General features: G+C 53.6%; 1 protein-coding gene across 3 annotated transcripts in view; it reads right to left on the bottom strand.

The window, feature by feature from the left end:
- The window catches only part of CCDC88C (coiled-coil domain containing 88C), a 125,303-nt gene that overhangs the window by 84,377 nt on the left and 17,639 nt on the right, over nt 1–23,287 (bottom strand). The window contains exon 1 of one of the 3 annotated variants that reach the window (XM_027569472.1): nt 9,533–9,872. The exons of the other annotated variants lie outside the window; for them this stretch is intronic. Within the exon in view, the coding sequence (XP_027425273.1) occupies nt 9,533–9,535 (3 nt within the window). The 5' untranslated portion in view covers nt 9,536–9,872. Of the gene's footprint in view, nt 1–9,532; nt 9,873–23,287 lie in introns of those variants that run through there. 3 annotated transcript variants of the gene reach the window in all.

The following is a 23,287-nucleotide window of genomic DNA, read 5'->3' as shown; positions in this document are numbered from 1 at the left end:
CCTGGCCCAGCACACACCCCAGCAGCCCTCACCCATTCCTGCCAGTGTCGCAGCAGTTCCCTCGCTCCCAGGGTACAAGCCAGAACAGGAGGGGCAGAGAGTACCCGGGAGCCTCCGGCTGCACGTGGCGGCCTGCTGGGACCTGCGAGGGCCCGGAAAGGCAGGCAGGGAAGGCAGGCCATCCCAGCACCCCACCGAGTGAGCGTCGCAGGACCCGAGGCACCGACACTCCCAAGTCAGCCAGGCTTCCACACATCCACCTCCCCAGGGCAGGGAGAACAGACGGGCAGCCAATCGCTCTCACGGACACCACTGTATCTCTGGGTGCCTGACGGGTGTCGGGTGGTGTGCTGGGTGTGTGCGCGGTGGGGTTACAAAGAGAAGACCTCTGTCCCCAAATCTACGATATGGAGACAAGCTCTGCAAACCTGCAGGAAGCAGTGGGGGTGCCCAGGCTGTGTGCGCATGGGGCTGGGCTCTGCCTGGAAGACAGACCCAGGGGACAGAGCCGCTAGCCAGAGGGGAAGGTGAGGCATCGGCCCTGAGGGACAACAGGAGAGGCTAATCCGGAAAGGCTTTCAGGAAGAGGTGGCACTGAGCTACAGTGGAACAAAGAAGAGCAGGTGCCATCCAGGCATGTGAGTACGGATCAGGGTCAGGTTGGCAGCAGGGAAAGGAGGCAACAAGGCAGAGGAAGCAGCAGAAGGCACTCCCCTACCTCATGTGTCCCAACATGGGCAGTGAAGTCAGACCCCCCAGCGCAGTCCCAGATGCAGCAGAACCCCTCCCTGCTCAGGGAGCTGGGGTCCCGCATGTGTGCTCTATGCTCAACTGCACGGTGGCAGCCATGACTGCTGTCCCCAAACCACATCCACCAGCAGCCTCTTGCTGCTGGGCCTCAGCTCCAACCCCCTGCTGGGTGGCTGGGCAAGCAGGTGGGCATCACCCCTAAGCTACAGGAGACAGAGCATGGCACCTGTTCTATATACACGCCTGCCTCGTGCTTAGGGTCCCAACTCAGACCAGCTCTGTGAGGCACACACACAGGCGGCTGGCAGAGACCAGAAGTGAACCCATAATGGAAGACAGCCACAGCTATCTGGGTGTGGGGGTTCACCGTGGAGGTCCTCGGGAATGGGGAAACCCTCCCTACCCCCAGGTTCACCCCACACCCCTTCTCCTTCTCTATGGCCCTGAGTTAGGTCCAGGCGAGAGGGAGGACCCAACAGGAACACCATCTGACCATTGTTTCCTTGCTCTTACTTTCTTTTTCCCTCCGGTCTCTGGAAGAAAAGCACACCGGACAGCCTGAGGAGTGAAGGGCTGGTGGGTGCTGTGCTGAAAACGCTCAGGGCAGGCCTAGGCTCGGGGGGGGCGGTGGGGGGGGGGGGGAGTGCATGGTTGATTAGTGATGCCTGCCTCCACCCACGTGGAGAAGTGAGCTGGGTAAGACTGGACTATGGCCTCTGTCGCCCCAGCTCCCGCCTCCAAAAACAAAGCTACAGGTGAAACAAATGGTACAAGTTACTGAGAGGTGACTTTTGGCTCTGAGAGGAGGGATTTCTGTGAACCAAGGGAGAAGCGCCCACAGAGTGATATATACTCCTTCCGCTGGGTCAGGAGTGTGGGGACCCTTGCATGCGGCGGGAAAAGACTCAAGTAAGTCTAAGGTCTACATCGTAGAAGGGGGAGAACACATTTCCTCCTCAAGCAGGTCTGTAAATTAATCCTCACATCAACGTTCAGTGACGTAAGAGCGGGAAGAGCGTATTTAGCCCGTTTTATTAAAGGCATAGCATTTTTTAAAAGATTTTATTTATTTATTAGAAAGAGAGGACACAAGTAGGCAGAGTGGCAGGCAGAGGGAGAAGCAGGCTGCTCTCTGAGCAGAGAGCCTGACATGGGACTCAATCCCAGGACCCTGGGATCATGACCCGAGCCGAAAGCAGACGTTTGACTGAGCCACCCAGGTGCCCCAAAGGCATAGCATTTCTAAAAACACAGTCACCACGTGAGTCTGAGCATCAGAAGCGTTCCCATCATACAGATCACCCACCTGGGAACAACGACAACAAACAGATGGGACAAGCAAACAAATCTTGTTAAGAACTGGTCACTTCTCATCGTTATGGGAGTTTGCAACTGACGACCAGATTTCATCTAGAGAGCAAGAAACTCTGGAAGGTTTTTTTTTTTTTTTTTTTTTCTCCCTATTACCAAAAATGTATTCTATAGCAGGAAACCGGGGGAGGGCAGCTCAGGACACAGCTGAAAAACTGGGGAGGAGGAAGGTTAAGAAATGACAGGTCTGTAATGAGTAACACTTCGGCAGGAAGTGAAAATCTCAACAGATGGTATCAACTTCAAGGCAGCTGGACAAGGGGTCAGCGGTGGCTCAACCCCCTTGCCCCCAACACTTGAGGCAATCCTCCCCAGCCTACAGCACTCACGTCAATGCCAACCCCTACCCAAATTCCTTGGCTGGAAATAACAACTCCCTCCTCTGGGCCCCCCTGAGCCCCGGCACAGTGTATCCCCATGGTCAGTTCGAGGTGCCTGGGAACCTCAGGGTCTTGGGGTGCTGCTGTGAGGTGCTCATCTCTGAATCCCCCCTCCCCACCCCAGGCCTCTGCACCTGCTGCCCACAGGCACTCACTAACTGCTGGCTAAACCAAACCCACTGACCACAAGGAGGGCGGGCCTGGTGAGAACAGAGGCCCCAGGACCTCAGGCCACTGAACATAGCCTCGCCCTTCTTCCAGAGGGCAACAGACACTCGCTTTTGAACAACAGTCAGAGGGACTAATGAGCCCGCCTTCCCAACCAGCAGGCGGTACCCCAGGTCCACTGGCTGGCTGGCTATTTGCCCATGCAAGATCTGTTTGATCGACAACGATTTTCGGTTGGTGGGGATATACTGCAGTAAATGAGGGCAATGAAGAGGTCGGTAAGTGTATCATACGTATGTGCCAAGAAATACTAAGGGCTAAGGAAAATAAGCAGGCAAGACAAGAGTGAGGGAAAAAGAAATTACAGACAAGTAGCCAAAGGCGGCCCCACCCCCCCACCCCCCCACCGATGAAGCGACGGTGGGATAAACGTGAGTGGAGAGAGGGCAGGAGCCAGGTGGACATGTGCAATAGGACAATGCCAGCCACGGGCACCAGCAAGAGGGGAAGTCTTGTGGCTAGAACGTGCCGTGCAGTCCTACTGAGCCACGACGCACGCTGAGAGCGGTGTCATTTCCAGGGTCAGACATCCATTCTGAAACCTGAGGAGGCCCAAGCTCTCACACAAGGAACTCACCAGAATGCAGGGCTTACAAAGACTTTGAGCCTGTGGACACCGAGCCCCGGGGACCGGTCCTGGAGCACTGCGCTGAGGATCCCGAGGCCAGGGCTCAGAGTCAGAGAGTGCCACCATCGATTACTGATGTCTGCCCGAGCTAGAAATTAAGACACAGGGGCACTCCCTGGTGTAACCCAGTGTGATAAAGTGCTGTAACCGCCTGTGGTATAAAATGCTATGGGGACATGCAGAAAGGGACCAGCAATGCCGAGTCACTCATTATAAAGCTGCGGACTAAGTTTCCTCTGCTAGACCGGCTTCACTTCTGAAGCCTCCGTACCAGGCTGTGGGTTCCCCAGGGAGGGGATCTGGACCACCTCCCCGCCCAGGGCATGGCACGAGAAGGGGCTCACTCCGTGTTTGTCAGAGGAGCTAGGCTGGCACGTGTCCTCACTGTGTGAACAGCCTGACTGTGGATCCCTACAGGAGGGGGACAGAAACAATGCCCTGCAATTAGACCAACCAGGCCTTTCTGCAGTGGGGCAGGCGGGGAGGCGGGGGTAAGTGCCCTTTTCTTTTTCTTTTAAAAAGGAAGAGGGAAGCTTTCCTTCAGATGTGGGTAAGTTGGGTGTAAGGACCACCAAAATCAAAGAACATTTGGGAGGAGGTGGGGAAACGAAGGCATGCAGACCCACCCCAGTCCCTGGTCACAAGGCAGGCCAGCTGTTCTGGCTTCCCTCAGGGAGCTGACCGCCTACACTTCAGGCAGAGAAAGGCACCCGCACCAGCTGTTCCTGAGCTCAAATCAAGCAGGATGACAGTCTGTGCCTGTCCCGCCACGCAGCCCGTGGACTCTCCCAGCCCAAGCCAGAAGATGATGAGACTCCTCTATGCACATTAACTGAGCACCTACTATAGGCGCCTACATTAGATAGGGTGTGTGTGTGTGTGTGTGTGTGTGTGTGAGAGAGAGAGAGAGAGAGAGAGAGAGAGAGAGGGAGAGAGAGGACATCTCACCCTGGTCCAAGTGGGCACACACCATCTTGTGTTCAGTGGGGCAGGTGCCCATTTCACATCTGGCTTGCAGGGAGTGCATCTGCCTCCCAAACTCAGTCACGGTCCCCCCGTGCTTTGTACACTCATGGACTGTCTCACTCTGAAGCTCATTAGGGAATTCAGTGAACAAGTGTTTTCTGAGCCCGGGTCTGTTCCAGGCGGTGTGCCGGGAGTCGGGGACGCAATGGTGAGTGAATGCAGACTCATGGCGGAGCCAGCCACTTACCCACCACCCTCACTAGCGAGCTCAGAGTCAGGAACAGGGCTCTGCTCGGGCCTGAGGAAGGCTCCAAATAAACGCTTCCTAAATGAACACCACTGAGAGAAGGAACGCTGGAAGGCCAGCAACTGGTCGTCATAAATCATCCCATCTCCCATCCAGGAGCAGAGAGGAAAGATGCAGAAAGGTGGGACGTGCTGGGCCCTCCCCGCCGGGGCCACAGGCCGAGGGGTAAACCGCACTACTGGCTCAGCTCGCAGCAGACTCCCCGGGGTCCGCAGAGGTAGGGAAGCCTTTCCTCCCACAGCCACTCTGCCATTGCCCAGGCCTTTAAGACCCCGGAAAACGAGGCTGGCCATTGGCTCCAGGTAGGTGGGCTGGCTGGCTACAGCCCCATGCACGCACAAGCCGTCACCCCCTCCACTAGCATCGCCCCCTGCCCCCTCTGCACAGAGTGCCTCTCACCCTGTGTCTGAGACGCTGGTCTCTGCTAGAAGACAGGAACATAAAGAGAAACAGAAGCCATGAGAAAGCACCTCCACCTGAAAGAGCGAGCTCGCTCTAGAGAGTCGGGGGTCGCAGTGACCGCCGAGGGCTGGCAGCATCAGGCCGGGAAGAGAGCACCTTCAACAGGTGCAGGTGGGTCACGGGGGCCCCCGAATCCATCCGGGAAGTGGCACTGCTGCCGAGGGCAGGCCGAGCGGTGACCTTACTCCTCTGTAGCGGCGCTCCGGAGCTCGTGGGGCTGCTGGGAAAGTTACAGTACCCGGCGCACGGGGTTGCCAACAGCTGGCTGACGGTCTATGCTGATTAACTAGCGGAGTTCAGAGGGGTTAAGGGACGCCCAGGTCACCTGCGGGTGAGTGCAGTGTGGGACCCAACACCAGCTCCTTGGAGCCCAAATGCCAGTTTAAGACCCCGTTGACCTTTTACAATCCACAGGCCTCACGGTGCAGTCATGAGGCACCTTGCAGTGCTAGAAACCACGGAGATGGGAGTGGTTACGTGATAATAGCCCCAAGAATGACAGTATTCTGTGAGTAACGAAGACCTGACAGCAGTGACGGACCCAAGAGTCAAGACATGAGAAGCCAGGTCGACCACGAGAGCCCCCCCACCCCACCCCAGGTGTCAGGGACCTGGGCACTGTGGGGCATTCCAGGCAAGGGCAGGAGGAAGCTGCTTAGAAAGGCAGGCAGCTACCTCCCAGGAGGGCTTCCCGGAAGGGGCACTCCATGCTGCCCACAGACATCGCACGGGCGCCAGGGCCCTGCCTCACTGGTGGTGACTATCAAGCCCTGTGGGGTAAGCAGCAGCGTTGGGGAGGCTGGAGCCGCTTTAATGAAGGGAGAAGGGGAGAGTGGGCAGGAGCTGGGGAGGAATCTGCCATATAAGATAAGAGATAAAACGCGACCTCTGGCCTCGTGAAAATTGCTGTCTCGTTAGAAAGACACACACATGTGGAAATGATTAGTGGGTGAGGCCGTCTCTAACCAAGGCACTTCAAGGCACTTCGACATACAGGAAACAAGTGGTTAAGGAAGAACAGAGCCAACAAGCCAAGGAGGTTGCTACAGCCTGCAGGCATTGTGGAAGAGGGAGGCCTGAGCTGGGGGTGGGGGGTGGGGGGGAAGGCGAGAGAGCAGCAGGGGGAGGGCAATTCTGGAAAAGCGGACCCCCCTCCACCTCCCCGTGAACACCAGGTCATCACAGCCTTTACTAAAACTAACTTGGCAGTGGGGGGCGGGGGGGTATGTTGGACCCTACAGGCACAGAACTGGGTTAATTATTAATCATGATCCTTGGCTCACGACACTCCTCTGTGGTCACACATGGCTCACTTTCATTTAGTTACTTTTCACAATGTAATAACCACCTGCAAACCCACAGCCCCCAACACAGGCTACGACCTTGACAATAATCTAACCAGATGGTGCCCCCATCCCGCCCTGCCTCCTCCCATCTAGGACACCTCCAACCTGAATCACAAATGCACATTCCCTTGCCTTTTTTTTTTACAGCTTTACTTCATCTGTAAATATTCCTAAAAAGCATTTTTTTTTTTGCTTTTAACGTTGTAAGAAAAGGAATGGTGCTGTATGTAATCTAAGGGAATGCTCTTTTTACCTAATATTTATGATAATTGCTAAAATTCATCTACATCACTGCGCGTTGCTGCAGGTAATCTGTTTGGACAACTCTCTAATATTCCATTGTGTGGCCACATCTCAGTGTATTCATCCATATTCCTGTACTGATAGGCATCTGGGCTGTTTCCAGGTCTTTGCCACTGTGAACAGAACTACCGTGAACATTCTTGTATGAGTCTCCCAGAGTCCACGCACCCGAGATTCTTTCGGGTATACACCTAGGCGTAAAATGAGCTGGACCATAGGGTATGTGGATGCTGAACTTCTGGCATTCATGCCAGACTGTTTTCCAAAGTTGCTACACCAATATGCACTCCCTCCAGGAGGGGCTGAGAAACAGAAAAATCAAACAGAACAGCAACACACAAGAGTTCGCCAGGAGCTTTGATCCTTCCCAACTGCCTCGTGTTAGCCTGGGAACAAACACTGACCCAGCACAACCACCTCCGGATGCGTGCCAAGAGCCGGGTCTAGACCCCTTGCCAGCCTGACTCTAAGACCCTGTGTCCCGAACCACAAAGGCCTCCCACTTGACAGGCCAACTCCCGCCAGACAGAGAAAGCTGGAAGGGTAAGGATGATGTTGCAGGCAGAGGATGACATCAAAGACACCTCAACAGGATCAAGGACAATGTCAAGGGCTAAAACCTAGATACCCCAGGCCAGTCTGTATGGGATCTTGCCTTTGTCACCCAGAGCTAAGGATGAGCTGTTGCGAGATCTAGTCTAACTGGTCTTCCACAGCCAGAGGTCTCTCAACTCTATCATCCGCCGCCCCGGACTCTCAGGGCTCCTCGACGCGAGCCCACGTGAGGCGGCGGCGGACGGGGCCACACAAGTGTTGGCCCCTTGAGCTTGCCTCCTCCTCCTCCATTCCAGCTCTCATTCTTGGCTCCAGGGACAGGTGACAGCTAACCACTGGCCTTCCATGGCCAGGTCAGGTACCTACACTGGCACTTGGGCCTCCCACTGGAGTGCCTTGTTCTCATTTATAGCGGGCCTGCTTGAATCCAACACACAAAAAACTGAACGTTCTCTGCCCTTTGGTAGTTTAATGACTGGAAAAAGGGTCTACCCTGAGAACATAAAGCAAAGGCAAAGGGGTCTGGGTTGAGTCTAAGTGTTACGGGATATCAGGCCAGGGTGAGATGGTTGGGGACTGGACAAAGCACCTCCACGCTATGCCATGGGGCCCTAGGACCCTCCCTCCCTCCCTCTTGGGGCCTCACCTTCCAGCTTCACGCATCATCTCAACCCTAGCAGGGCCCTTCCCCCACGTCACTTCCTCACATTTGTTGGGTCTTCACACATAGATGCTCAATAAATACTTGTCTAATAAAAACAACACTCACGTTACTATTTATACAAAAGCACACAAAAAACCTTTATAAAATGCTATGGATAGAATTCTGTTCATCCTGGGGGTGGCTGAATGTTCTGCCAACTTTTCAGAAAACAGTACATGAAGCAGCACATCTGTTTCAACAGGCAGCAGAAGCAAGGACACGAGAACCAAGTGCCAGTGTGTGAGTCAGAATGCATCTCAAAGCAGGTAGAGCCGTTTCATGGAAGAGCACCAAAAATGACACACAAGCCGAAAAGTTTCCAGAAGAATCCTATACACTTTTACCACAAGGTTATTGTGGAAATTTTCAAACGTAAATAAAAGGGGACAACAGTGCAATAAGCAAGCCCTATGTACCCATCACTCCAACAATGAGCAAGATCCAGTTCATCATGTCTCCCTTTGCTCTAAAAATTATTTTAACACAAACTCCAGCATCACGTTGTTTCACCCCATCGAACGTTTCTCTAAAGAACACTGGCATTTTCTTACATGACCACAAGGACATGCTTTCATTTTTTTTTCCTATGTGCTTCTTAAAATGAAGCACTCTGTACATTTTTGGAGGCCAACCCAGAAGTGGGAGAGAAGGGGGGAAGGGGGGAGGGGGGAGGGGTGGGGAGAGCGTGGATACATAGTTCTAGTGAGACCTGTAGAAGCTCCAGGGAGGGTTTCCTATGTGCACGCCCAAGCAGAGTTGTTCCTTCTGCGACTCTAACCACCGGCCAAGGAGCATGTGAAACTGGGGCGGTGGGGCAGGCAGGGGCTGACAACATGCAGGGGTGTGGTAACATGGGGAGAAATTAAAGGTGCAGGGGCACCTGTGGGGAGTCTGAGTCTCCCATCCCCCGCCTATTCTAGGAAGGGGGCTGTGACCCACCAAACCCATCACACATCACCAAAGGGGCCACTTGGGGGCGGGGCGGGGGGAAGAAAACCCCAAGTCTCAGAAACACCAACACACAGGTGCTGAGGACACAGCAGGTGTGACAAACCAGCTAGCCAACTATGGAAACCATCTTTTGGGTTTAGGATTTTATCTTAAGACTGCATTTCCCTATGGCCCAGGAAGTTACACATTCCTCCTGCTACTGAAGGTCAGTGCTTCAAAGCCCACCCATCAAGAGACAAGAGACGGCTGAAGGCAGCAGCTTCTGCACGTTCTGCCCTAGGTGGCCAGGCTTGCCTAGTGGGAGGGATGGCAGAACTGCCTTCTATCCAAATGGGCCCTCTGCTGCAAGACCCAGCTCATCCTCCTTCCCCAGCTCAAGCCCATCTCCCAGTCTCCTTTCTGATTCCTTCTTCGGTATATTTTCTGACCAGCCCATTTTATCCGGGCCAGTCTTATTTTCCCCTCCCTGCTTCACCCTTGCATGTCTGGCCTCTCTAGCTAGGGTGGGTTCTTCAATGTCTGGGCAGTAGACAGAGCCCTAGGCTGAGATTCAGCAGCCTTAGGTTCTAGTTCCAGACTCACCATTAAACACAGAGCTAGTCACAACTTCTCCGGGCCTGCATTTCTTCATCTGCAAAGTGAGAGGGAACACCCCCCTGTCCTCCCTCCTCCACCTCTGGGGCAGGCACTGCTACTGGTTAAAGCACCATTTCCCACAGATCCAGGTCACAGCCTCTCAGCCCTTCTCAACACAGGACTCCGGGCTGCCACAATGCTCCCCCTGCACCCAAGCGTAAACCCACCTGCCACTCCCCTGCTAGATGGTTTCTAAGGACACTGTAAATACACAGCACCCAGGGAAGACTACGCACAAAGTAGGAACAAGGAATCCTCCCCCGGAGTATTCGGACTCTGAAGTGTTCTCCAAATTAGGGCCCTGACAAAGCGGTCTCCTCTCCCGCTCAGCCTCTGCCTCCACTGTGTTTGAAGGTACCTTAACCCCAAGCTCCTCGAGCAGGGGTGATGTCTGCCATCTCCATCCTTCCTTGGGGCCCAGGGCCCAGCCCCATCCACCCTACATGCTACGGGATTCAGCAGTCAAGGGAGAGGGCAGAGGAGGAGAAAAGAGACACAGCCGCCAAGGTTGGGGGATAAAACCCCGTCTGACTTCGGCCTGAGAAGGGGGTGAGGCACGAGGGGAGGCTCCTCGGGGTCCCACAGACTGTCTGGTCTACAGAAAACCCAAGGGGAGACCACAGCCCTCCAGGACACAAGGCACAGACTTGCCCACACCAGGCTTAAATCCTGATTTATCCCACTCAGAACACACGGCCTCATCTGACTGCGCCTCTTTAAACATCTGTGCCATAGGAGGGAGAGGAGGTGGCCACCCCTGTTTGGGGGCCTGTCTCTTACCCTCAAAGCCCTCAGGGAGAGAACAAAGTCCTCCCTGCTAAAATCCCTGCCCCCCACCCTCCCAGGCTGGGGCTGCCCTCCCTCATCCCAGCTTCTCGTGCTACAGCCTCTAAGGTCAGGCTGAGATCTGCTGAAGGACCCCAGGGTCTGTCTGGCTCCCATGCTTCACTGCACCTCCTCTCAGCACCTGGCGTGCTCCCGAGCTCCAGGGCCTTCCTGCCAAACCTTGCAAAAAAAAAAAAAAAAAACCGAAAAACTTAAAAGCCCACAGCTGCCTGCAGGAGCCCCCTTCTCCTCACCGGCTTGGAACAGTCAGGTGGACGGAAAGGCTCATCCTCCCAAGGGGTCTGTTTAAAGCCCAGGCTGGCCTTGCTCCAGTGGGGGGTCCTCACAGTGAAGGGCCCCAGGCAAGACTGGCCATGATGATGGAGCCCTTCCCCCCCACAATGCCCAGGAGAGGCAAGGCCCTCCCTCATTCTGCGCGTGCACTCAAGTGTTAAGGAGCGGGAGAAAAAGGGGGTGGGGGAAAAGGCCAGGAGCCAGGGTCATCTGGCCTCCTCAAAGGTCCTCCAGTAACTTATTAAGCTGCCCCATCCTTCTTCGAAAGAATCCCCACGGAAGTATCAGTTTACGCTGCAAAACTAGTTTCTGCCGCTTAAAGGCCGCACTTGGTGAATGGCAGTGGGAAACCGGACACCCCTGGGAACAGCGCCGTTCTTGGGGAGAAATGAAGCGCTGGGAAAAGACACAAGCGCTCCTGCGGGTCATGAACCACTTTATTGTCAGCTGCGTGCTAGGACAGGGAATGGGAGCCACCCGTGGAGAGAAGGTCCCCCCGAAACGTGATCACCTCAAACTACAGGAGATCCGTTTTTCTCCCGGGGAGACAGTAACAGTAACAGGTGACACCATGAAGCCTGCAGAATGGCAGCATCCTCCGTTTCCATTATGAAGACCAGGGCGGCAGCCCGTGTGAGGGAAGGCCTTCTGGAAAGCCACAGCTGCAGACCCCGGCGCACTGGTGCATCCTGGGGAGACATTCAGAGAGCGCCACAGCTGGGGACCGTGGTGCTCTCGTGCCTCCAGGAAGCCCAAGGTGAGAGAATCAAGGCATCAAAATCCAAGCCATGGGGATCCTCCAAATACTCGCAGGAGGAAAGACCTGACTCCCACTACTGGGCTGTGAGCTAGGCGCGGGCACAGGATAGGGCAGCCCACTACTCCTCTACCCCCGACTACATCCCCAGCCACCACACACTCCTGTACTTCGGGTGGCACCACCAGCCAGCTGGTGAATCGGGCTCATCTGGGTGGGCTCTGAAATCCTCACTTCCCTTCCTCCCTGGTCACAGCCCATGTGGATCCAGGCCCACTGGACCCTCGGTCACCCCACAGGGGGACACACGGCTGCATCCGGTGAGGCCTCAAACCCACAGCACAGGGGTGGCTCTGAGGTCACCATCCACGCAGCATCTCCAAAGATAAACTTTTCCTTTGTTTTCTTTCAACGTAACATCTCCCTGGGGCACCTGGGTGGCTCGCAGTTGGTTGCGTTTGCCTTCGGCTTAGATCATGATCCCAGGGTCCTGGGTCAGGCTCTCTGCTCAGTGGGGAGTCTGCTTCTCCCTCTCCCTCCCCCACCTCTGTGATAATAAAATCTTTAAAAAACACAAAAAACAAAGTAACTTCTCCCCATGAAGCACTGCAATGTGTGCACTTAGATCCCCAGAGCCTTTCCTAATGAACCACATGGTTAAGACCGGCACCCACAAATTCTCCCTTTCTGACAGAAAAAGTCCACCAGAAGCATGTGCTCCAAGCTGGTACTGCTTTGAGATTAAGGTTCAAGGGTCTCCAAGACTCCAGAGCATCAGAACTCCAAAGCATTGTTGGCCAGCGTTTGTTTTATCTACAGGACTCTGGATACTTCTAACAAACTGGGAAAACAAGCAGCCTACCAACAAATGTCATCCAACCAGAGTCCCAACACACTTTTTCCCATCTCTGCCATATGCAGCGTTCTCTTGTCCTGCTGAAACAGGGAACTTTAACACCAGCAACGCCCCCCATGGCTACCCTCCCCAGCACCCCCTCCCCGTCAGACCCATGGCCCAGACCACCTCGGGTTCCGGTTCCGACAGACAGCAGGCTCTAGGCATGCATCATGAAGCTTGGAGCCACCTGCAGTCTCAAAGGAGAAAGGGAGCCAAAGGGCAGGAACCTGCAGGGTGCCAGGTGTCTTGCAACTCTGCTGGCCCTCTGTGGTGGTGAAGGGGGGGTTCCTTCCCTCCATGGCCCCCAGGAAACCTGGGCTTGGAGACAGGCTTCAGGTCACCAGCTGGTAGATGGCTTTGAAGCCAGAAGCTGGTGTCCTTCCTGGAGCTGGTGTCCTTCCTGGGAAGTGCAGGGTATGCCCAAGGGTCTGGATATTCGGGGGGGTTTTAGTTTTTTAAATTTTATTTATTTAGGGGTGGGGGGGCGGGAGTATGTGTGCATGAGCTGGGGAGGGGCAGAGGGAGGAGGAGGAGAGAGAATCTGAAGCCGACTGCACAGTGAGTGTGGAGCCCCATGCCGGGGCTCAATTTCACGACTCTGAGATCATGACCTGAGCCAGAATCAAGAGTCAAAGGCTTAACCAACTCAACCCCCAGGTGCCCCTATTCTGGGGCTTTACAAGTCCATTTTTGTCATGGGGTACAAGGCTTGTTGCTTGTGGCACATCTCTGCCCGCCTTTCCCATCGCCTAGAAAATCCCACGGGCGTTTTTACTTCAGAGGCCGCACAGCAGAGAAGCTGAGAAGCAGAGAACACTGCGTTGGGAGCAGAAAGGCCTGGTTTCCAGTTTCAGGTCCGACACCCACGAGCTGCTTGTGACCCTGAGTAAGCCACTTGGCAATGGAAATGAAGCCAAAGCCTCATCTCCTCACCTGTAAAATGGGGATGATAATCCCTGAACCATTCACCACACACTTTTTATAGATCCTCTGATGACTGAGTGTTCTCTTTCTCTCTCCTATGATGAACCTATAATTAACGTAAATGCAACCAGCAGACTCAGGCCAGAACCAACAGGATCTGTGTATATTTGCACATGCGTGCACACATCCTCATCATGGTCACATCCTGATTCCTCGCTGCTCTGGTGGCTGACAGTTTCCGTTCTAGGGGCCAATCTGTTTTCTGCCCACGCAGCCTGCTTCCTACGATGCCCACAAAATGGTGGGGGGGGGGCAGGACTGTTCAGACCAGAGGAGATCCTCCCCAATTCCCTAGGCACCCTTTCTCCTCACACCCAGTGCTAGGACGACCCGAGGGACCCAGAGGGCCAGTGTAGGCCCCTAGACCAGCTCAGGGGCCTTAGAGCTACCTATGACCCCCCCCCCCCCCCCGCCAGGGAGAGCAGCCAGAACCCGATGCAATGGGCTGGCCTGGGCCTCCTCTACTCTCAGACGCAATCATGACAGTGACTACCAACACTTAGGTACTAAGTGCCAGGCCCTCTTCAATATATTGACTTATTTATCCTCAGCCCAACCTTACTATTCCCATTTTACAAACGAGAAAAACTGAGGCACAAAGAAGTAAGAGTGACAAGCCCAAGGTGACATCAGCTTTTGGTGCAACCATTCACGTCAAAATGGGCGGCCTCTAACACGAGGACACATGCTGGGAAAGAAAATGAACCACGGGGCTGGAAACAAAAATTTATACAAAGATCACTGAACTTGTTCGTGAAATCTGCCATCGGGTAGTTTGGGCTCTGAACCTGGTGAAGGTGCTGCCTCCGTCTAGTTATGTTGCTGAACCACTGGGCCCCTCAGTTCCCACATCGCAGACCCTCTCAGGGGTGCCATGGAGAGTGGTGCGCACACAGCAGGCACTCAGCAGAGGGAGGGTTTTCTGAGAGGCAGCCAGCCTGAAGCAGAGTAGCGAGACTGGGGGCAACAAGCACCCGGGGTTTTCTGCAAAAGCCTTCCATCGGAGAAGGAGCAAAATGGGCGTAGAGCATCTGACACTCTGGAGTAACCCCTCCGGATGGTTAAAGCTTAAAACAAGATAATTATACCCAAACAGGAGCAATACATTTGCCTAAGGACAACCTCCAAGGTCTCCACCAACGGCATGTGTTTTCCAGCCTTATCTTTAGGGGCACAAGGACAAGCCAGTTCTGGTTCAAAGGGCCTGTGTTGATAAGGTAAGCCCCTGGAGGCTATGCCTGGTCCCTGCTTTAATAGCTCTGGTGCTTTCCGAAGCGCTGCTGTGCTGGGAAGACTCGGTAGAGGAGCCTGCACCCTGCGGGCCTGGCCAACAGGCTTGGTGATGTTTATGGCTCCACTGTGTCCTCTCCCAGAAACCCGCTCAGGCCAAGGCTCCTGAGCCGCATGCACTGTAAGAACCCCACTCTAGACAAAAGCACTCTGGGACAGCACTGACAGCTGCCCCATGCATATGAGCGCTTTCTGTCCCGCCCCCCCCCCCCCCCCACCCCTGCCCCAGAAGTTCCAAAGCCAGATGCAAACTCAAAGACCTGAGCCATCTTGCCCTGTCTTGTTAGGCTAGGAAAAGGCCCCAAGAAGCAAACTCAGGCGTTCTCAGGTCGATCTGTCTACAAGAAGTACGCAAGCATGCCAGCCACCCGGGCAACTTTCCGCAGCCTCATGAAGATCTGCCGGTTGATGCCTGACCGGGAAACAAGGCAAGGAGGGGGCAGACAGAGAAGCCAGGCCTCGGGTCCTGGACTCAGCTGTCCACTGCCTCCAAATCGCTGGAGGGACAGAAGAAAACCACTCCACGGCCCTGGGCTTCTGTTTCCCCACTTGGCTAAACAAGGAGCAGGCTGAACAGAACAAGTGGTTCTCAGGCTGGCTGCTCATCACAATCATCTGATTAGAAGCATCGAAGAGAGCTTTTAAACAATATTAATACCCAAGCCCACCCCGACCAGCTAAAAGCCAAATCTCTCACTTTGGGGTGGGAGGGTCCACATGCTGCATTTTAGGAGCTTCGGGTATTCCGGAGTGAGAACACCGCACTGGGCCACTCCTCATTTCCCTTCTGGCTTTCACACTACCAGCCACACCCCGTCGGGGCTTATTTTGAAACACCCCCGTTACAGTCTCCTGAGCCTGATCATCACCGAGGAACACTTAGCAGGCCCCAGGCATGGTCCCAGCCGTGCCTCTGGCCAGCAAGAGAGGGGATCGGGGTGGTAAGTGAGTCCCAATCAACGTATGAGCAGAGGTCGGTCATGTCACGGAGAAGGGCTGACTTCCAGCTCGGCTACTGACTCACCGTGTGGCCACAGCCAAGCCCTTCTCCCACTTTTCCATTCCCCCCACCCCGACCCCCTTTCCCAGGTAAAAGCCTCAGCACGGCTTTCCAGAGCTTTGACGCTGCTTCTACATCCTTGGGCTGCCTGAACTCTGGGGTCTGGGCAGGTACCAGGTGGCACCAGCCCCAGAGACACCCCAGGCTCAGGTGTCTGTCGCACTCTGCCATCGTGACTCTAGATCCTGGCCGAGGACTTCAGCCGTTCCTGCGCGACCCAAGTTACAGCAACCGCTCAGAGCAGACAGTGCGTGTGTCTGCAGCTCAGGCCATAACTCAGCAGCTCACAGAAAGCTCTCAAAACGATCTGTAAACAAGAAATACACATGGCAAGCTGTCAGCCACTTGGGCAGCAAAGGACTAAAAAAGGCTCGAAACATTCTAACACATGACGTTTCAACCAAATAAAGACCGAGATCTGTTCTCACAGTGGGCTGCGCCCCAGAAGCATGCTTGGGGAGAGAGATGCTCACTCCTCCCCTTTGGGGCCTGTGTGAAGCACTTCCTTGTGTATTAATAACCCCCAGCTGTCCCCGCGAAAGCCAGAGATTCCCTTCCCAGGGAAGAGCCGCAGGCTGGGAGGGTCAGCGAACTACAAACCACTTTAATGTGCTGAGATGGCAGGACGGTGGGGAGACATCTGCCTTCTCTCTTCTCATGTGAAGTTTTATTCTGATTACCACCCTGTTATGTGGTAACAAAAGGCGGCAGAAAAGGAAGCATCCAGATACCTGGTTCTGTAGAGCAGGCCAAGGTCTCCTTCGTGGAGGGGGAAGAGCGGGAGGGAGGAGGGTTCGGAAAAAGCTCATTTCCAGATGGAAAAGGACCTCTCCCCCGGCAATTGTTCACCAACCCAAGGCAGGATATTAGTCTGGATGTCAGGCCACCACAGATCCAGGACCGACTGAGGAACGCAGGGAGCATGCCTGTCCTCCACCTGGAGGAGGGTCCAATTAGTTCATATTAAGGCTGTGGCAGCAACAGCCAAGTGCAGTGGGGCCTTTATAGGTCAATGTAGGGCTAGGTTGCGGGGGGGGGGGGGAGGACTGGGAGGAAAAACAGCTCCATCCACTCTCCAAGTCCAGACACTGAAATGGGAATAGGAGGGGCTGTGTGCCGTTACCTCGGTGACCAGCTCCCTCTTCACCCTCCCCGTGAGGAAGGTTTGCGGGGAGGTCACGGACTACTTCTCCGGCGGGGGGAGGGGCGCGAGTCATGGCCTGCTCCTCTAGATAGATGTGATCCCAAATTCAAAGCTGAGGTCACTGACCTAGACCCAAAAGACTTCAAGGGGAAAGGGATGCTTTTGTGTCTGACAATTTAAGCCTGGTTTGATTTAAGCAAGAGCTTCTAGAAAGTCCTCATCTTCTAGGACAATCCCATCATCCACAGGAGTATCTTCAGATTCATTGCTTTGATGTGGAAAAACCCCTATGCTGACTCCAGGTGAAAAGGTTATTCTTTTAAAACAAACAAGAAAAAAAAAAAAAAAAAAAAACAAGAAAAGACGGAGGAAAAAGGAAAGGGAAATAAAAGAAATGCTGATTGACCCTGCTCCACTAGCCACACATGGTTAGCCAGCCACCTAGGTGGGACAGACACACGTCGCTCTTAAGCCGGGGCTGGGGTTTCAAGCCCTCGATGATCAACATCACGGACATTCTTATTAGATGCTCTCTTCATTCCTTCAGAAAATATTTGAGACCAGTGTCTGGCACATAGCCACATGTTCCACAAAAACCTTCTAACCTTCTCTTAATTTATGCTTTCAGTATCTCCACTTCATTACCGTGTTAGAGAGGGTGGGGACCCATCTAACTCGGTGCAACACCCAAAGCATGCCTCGAGCTCTGTGCTAAATGCAGGCATCTCACAGGTGTCAATTCTAAATAAGGCCCCCTCCCACTGCAGAAATCCTTGGGACTGTGATACATAGGTCTCCTGGGAGCATGCCGTAGTCCAACCTCTTGATTCTCTAAGTGGCTGTGTCAAATCCGCACTGCCAGACCCTAGCAAGCCCACAACTACCCCTGCAGCATCCTCCTAAAAAGTGTCACTGAAGCCAACTTCTAGGCATCATATGCAAAGAAGCCAACAGCCAGGGGTGTCCGGGTGGCTCAGTCATTAAACGTCTGCCTTCGGCTCAGGTCATGATCCCAGGGTCCTGGGATCGAGCCCCGAGTCAATGCTTCTCCCTCTGTCACTCCCCCTGCTTGTGTTCCCTCTCCTGCTGTCTCAAATAAATAAAATCTTAAAAAAAAAAAAAAAAAAAACACAGCCGGTCTCATTCTACTACGGGGATTCCCAGAGCCCAAAGGAGTTAAAAACAAATAAATCCAAAACCACACAGGGACTCTTCCAAAGCCCAGAGAAAGGAGTGGAAACATCCTACTTCCTGTCCCTGGGTCACGGGCCCCCAGTCTGAACCAGAAGGTAGAGGGACCTGGGGCCTCCACAAGGAAAGGGTATGGGTTCAGTCTTTTTTTTTTTTTTTTTTTTTGGTAAAACTATGGTAGAACACACAACATAAAACCACATAAAATACACATTCACATTTGCCATCTTAACTGATTTCAAGTGTAGAGTTTAGTAGCGTTAAGTACATTCACAATTATACCAACCTCCAGAATTCTCTTCATCTTGCAAAGTCTACCTCTAGCCCATCGGCCAATGTAACTCCCCATTCCCTCCACCCTGTTCCCCAGCCCCCGGCAACCACCATTCTGCTTTCGATCTCAATGAATCTGACTGCTCCAGGTCCCTTACAGAAGTGGGGTCATGCAGCATTTGTATCTCTGTGACTGGCTTACTTCAGGAGCACCAGGTCATCTAGGTTCATCATGCTGTGGGATGTGTCAGAATTCCCTTTTTAAGGTTAATATTCCATTGCATATATGTATTTTGTTACCCATCCACCCACAGATGGACACGCGGGTTACTTCTACCCCCTGGCTTTTATGGATAATGCTTCTATGAGCGTGGGTGCTGTTCCTCACTTTTTAAGCCAAAGATGATTTCTAAAATCAGACAGCCTGCTCAAAGACTCAAAGTTCAATTTTCCTGAACATATTCTCTCTGTTTTGGTAGTTACTGCTTACACGTTCTAAACTCTTCCCATCCAAATCTGAACATACACTCCAATTTCAAAGTTATATCATGAATTCACTTCCCAACTCCATCTGGCTGCTCCCAGCCCTCTGAGGACTCTCAGCGTGGCACCCACCACCAGGACCACCATAATAGCTGTTCCCAGTTGACCATGTTCCAGCCAACCTGGTTATCCCCGGTGGTTCAAGCTCTCCCTTCCGGAGACTGCACCTAGGAGCTCAAACACACCGGGGACGTAAATGACCTATAACTTTGGCACTGGATCACCCCCTTTCCATCATGTGCCCGCCCCCCCCAACCCAATACCCTTTGGAGAGGTGGAGGGTAGTTATGAACATGGAACTCCCATGTCCTGACCTTGACCTCCCAAGAGCAAGGAGGGAAACCTCAGTCAGAACCAGAGGAGGATACTTTCAAAGGGAAAAGAAGAAGGTTCTGCTGGTGACAATTCCCATTACTTTGTTTAAAAAGCCTGCTAAAGGGCTCCTCAAAGTGACTCTGCCTTTAGAAATCAATGCATGCCACCTTTTGAGTCCCAGGGTCAATAAAGACCCAGAGTCTCAATGCAGGGAACGTGCTACAGCAGGAACAGTGGAGTCCTGCCTGTCATGTAAGCTTGCCTGGGGCAGTTCTCAGCCTGGCCCCGAGCTGCTTCTTCCAGACACGGCTCTTGGGATCACACCAAGTAGGAGGGTGGCCCATCAGCCAGCATTTATTAACCCTCTAGTCCCTGGGAGGACAAAGGCTGCCAGTTCCTGCCCTGGGAAAAACCTGCAAGCTGGGGCAGGACCCAGAGAAAGCAGGCGGGCGCTGAAATGGGGATCAGGAAAATAATTAAACACAGGTTCACAGAGGTGGACCAAGGGAAGGTGTTCCGATGGGAGAAAGTGCCAAGACAAGACGCAGCGGTGTAGGGGGAGGGGGTAGGGACTCGGAGGGGGCAAAGTCAGCACTTACAGCCTGGTAACAGGTCCAGTCTGCCCGCACCAGCCTCCAGCTCTGCAGGAGGTGCCACGCTGGGCATTCTGCATCCTGGCGCACTCTCTCTGACCCAGGGAGTCAAGGGCAGCTGTCCCCCTCAGACGAAGGAGGAAATGGCTCTGAGGGGGTCAGATGGCTTGCCCCAGGGGGGGGAGAGACCCCACTGCCTGCTGTCTGCACAACAGTGGGGAAGACACTGTCCAGAGGCCTCCCCAGGATAGGGGCCAGGGGCAGACAAGGTAAAGGCAGCCTCAGAGTTTACCTCCCAAAGGAAAAAAACAGGGTAGTGACAGGTGACGATGGGTGAAGCAGGTCAGATCTGAGCACCTCTTCCTCCCAGGTGACCTACACCTCCGTCCCCATGTGCTTTCCTCAGACAGTGTGGGCAAGCCATTCAGAATTAACTGCCCCAGGCAGCTGAAGAAGAGCCTGGACTTATCAGAAACCACCAGCTCTTCTTTGTTTTGGCATCTCAACCTTGGGACATCCACAGCTCCAACTTAGTTTCCGTCTGAAAAGTCCAATTTTGTAAGCTCTAGTCTATAAAATTCCAACATCACAAATTCTCACTGTAAAGGGGGAAGGGGGGGGAGAAGCATCTAGAAGACCAACTTAGCACCAGAAGTGCCGAACTGGCTTCAGAGTTTCTGATAACTGAAGCAGCCACAATTCCACACTGTAAAGGGGAGTCAGCAGGAGGAGTAGCCTGTTTGGTTGCTGTGGTTTAGAAAGGAGGCATTCATTTTTAAAGTTTTAAAGTCATTAAGCCTAAACACTACAAAGCTCAGGGGAGCCACGCTGGCTAGACAAAGTTGAAAACAATCAACGTAATTTCCACCCCCCAGGGACTGAGCCTCCCCAGTACCTGACATATGGCATCTCCACCAACGAAGCGGAACACCACATGAAAAGCCTACAGGTTGGCGTGAAAGCAGCAGGGGACCCCTGGAAGAGGGGGATTCAAAGGCTCCAGCCACCCCAGCTCACCCCGCCCCACCGCATCTCTGATCTCCTCAACTGTCAGGTCCTAAGTCCCCGATACAGGTCAGGCACTCAAGGGACACAGAACAAATAAAGCAAGGCCCTGTCCTCCAGTCACACTGTCTACAACTTTGTAGGGCCATTCTAGCCTAGAGACAGGACCCGGGGTCCAGGCCCCGTACAACAACGAGTCGCCCGAATGCCAGGTCTGACTGATTTTCTGAATTACTCACTCCAGAGTCATGGGTTCTGTTGTGTTGTGTCTTATCTCTACTACACACTACTGGTAGACCCGTTTCCTCGCTGGTATGGTGAGACGCAAAGATGCTGTGCCTACTTTTAAGATACTTCACTGCTGGTGGCAGATAAAATCGTGAGATAATGGGTCTAAGACGCTGAGTGCACCGTAAGCACACAGTAAACTTAAAAAGATCATAGAGGAGAAAAATGTGTATGTAGGGCAAGTCAAGCACATATGTGCATGCTTCCTGGACTGATCCAAACACATCACAGTGGACCCCAGGGAAGGGCCCTTTCTCAATCCACCCACTAATAAACCAATGAAGCACGCCCAGAGAGGCAGATCTGCTCACGACCCCCGCTGCCCGACTGGTGGGCATCATACCCTCGTGGTACCTGCACAAGGCCCTCATTCAGCGCCCCCTCACGGTCCTTAAGGCAGACACTATTACTACCCTCGTCTAAGAAAGACTCTCGGGAGATGAAGCTCCCCAAGGTCACAAATGTGAGCGGTGAGCTCCAAGAAACCCACGCCTCTACCTCCTGCCTCTGCAGACAGGCCTGCAGGGGCGCTCCTTGCTGGCTCTCTGTGCCTAGCCCTTGCAGCTGCAGGACACAGACCGACTGCAAAGTCAGCCTGGGGGCTACCGCTATTAACACTCACGGCCTCAAGGAACTTGGCATTATTTCATGTGACGCATCACAACAACCTGCAATATGGTGTCACCCGTATTTTATAGGTGAAGTTAAACGATGCACCCTAAGTCACAACGGTAGTAACAGCGATGCACGAGTCTCTAGACCCCTGCAAGAATTCAGTGACCCAATGTGACAAAGCAGTGGGGCTTGCCCTTATTTCTGCCCTCCACCCCCACTCCCCACGCTTCCATCTTGTTCTTCCCCCTCTGGCTTCACCTTCCTGGACTCCCTGGCTTTCACAACCCCCACGCCCCCCCCCCCCCCGCCCCCTGAGCTCGCACATCCACTTTTATGAGGCAGCGTCTAACCACCTCCCCACAGGTGAGAAAGCAAACCTGACCCCTCCCCCTCCACAGCCAACACCATCACCCATCGGATGGCGGCCAGTGAAGTGTGGACGGAACTGTACACAATTTCTGGACAGAAGAGATCCCATTTGCAAGCTCCATTTTCCTTTCCAACGCATGAACTCTTGACCTGGGCCAGAGAGGCAAGAGTTCTACAGGCAATTGCTCGTAACATTTCAACAGGCCAACTGACACTTGTACCACAGGAGGTCAGTAAGGTTCATTAACACATACCCAGGACACTTCTGTTTGGTGCATCGATAAAATAATCAATGAGACAGTAATCAGAAGCAGCTCAGCCAGTCAGCCCCCAGTTAGCCGTTTTTTTCCTCTTCTCTCCCCAATCTACATCATGCAATTCCCCCTTCTTTCTCATAAAAGCCCCTTGCTTTCCCCACACAGGCGGGAGACTTCTGGTTACTCTGGGATCTGTGCTCCCTGGATGGCAGTTCTGAGACCCCCGGTGAAGAAGACCTTGTTCTTTTTCAGCCCTGCCTCTTTTCCGGGTGGACAGAGCAATGGGAGGCTTCCCCCCTCCAAGGCCGCGCCGTGCCCCATCTCTTCCCTCAGAGCGCAGCCCTCTATTTAGACCCCCCTCCCCTCCCCCCTTTAACCTGTTGAGAAACCTAATCCTGAGTCAATGGCACCCTTGCGGGGTGTAGCTGGCAGGCCTTCTGAAACCTCCACCTGCCCTCAAAATATCACCACAAACTCCGATTCGGGGGCCTCTTCAACACCGCCATCACCCTTGGTGAACCCACCGATTTCAGACAAGCACTTCCTCATCCTCCTTAGACTTTTTCCTCAAGACCAGAAAAATGACTCAAAGAAGATCATAAAGGGAAAGAACCAAGGCCCTGAATGCTACAGCGCAGTTGCAAGAAAAACCCCGCCGTTCCAGAAAGAACAGCTGAATAACAAAAACTGTTATTAACCCTGGAGGTGAGCCATGCAGGCGGCTCTATGGAGGGGCGAAGCCTGCCCAGGCAAGTTCCTGGGAGACTCCTTCCAACAAAGTGGTTGTAGCATCCAACATGCTGATCTTGGCACTGAACACCAAAACCCAAGGCAAGGGAGAGACTTTTTTTTTTTTTTTTTCTAAAAGCAAGAAATCCATTTCCCTCTTCCTCGTCACAAAAGGAATGGGAACCTCTTCCCACTTCCTACACCTCTCTGGTGTCTAGTGTACAGCAAAACACGTTTCTACCTTCATTCACCCAGCAGTGCTGGATTCCCA

The sequence above is a fragment of the Zalophus californianus genome, chromosome 6 (genome assembly GCF_009762305.2).
Source record: "Zalophus californianus isolate mZalCal1 chromosome 6, mZalCal1.pri.v2, whole genome shotgun sequence".
Classification (NCBI taxonomy): domain Eukaryota; kingdom Metazoa; phylum Chordata; class Mammalia; order Carnivora; family Otariidae; genus Zalophus; species Zalophus californianus.
The sequence above is the reverse complement of the archived record's forward strand: the minus strand, read 5'-3'. Positions and strand labels throughout refer to the sequence as shown.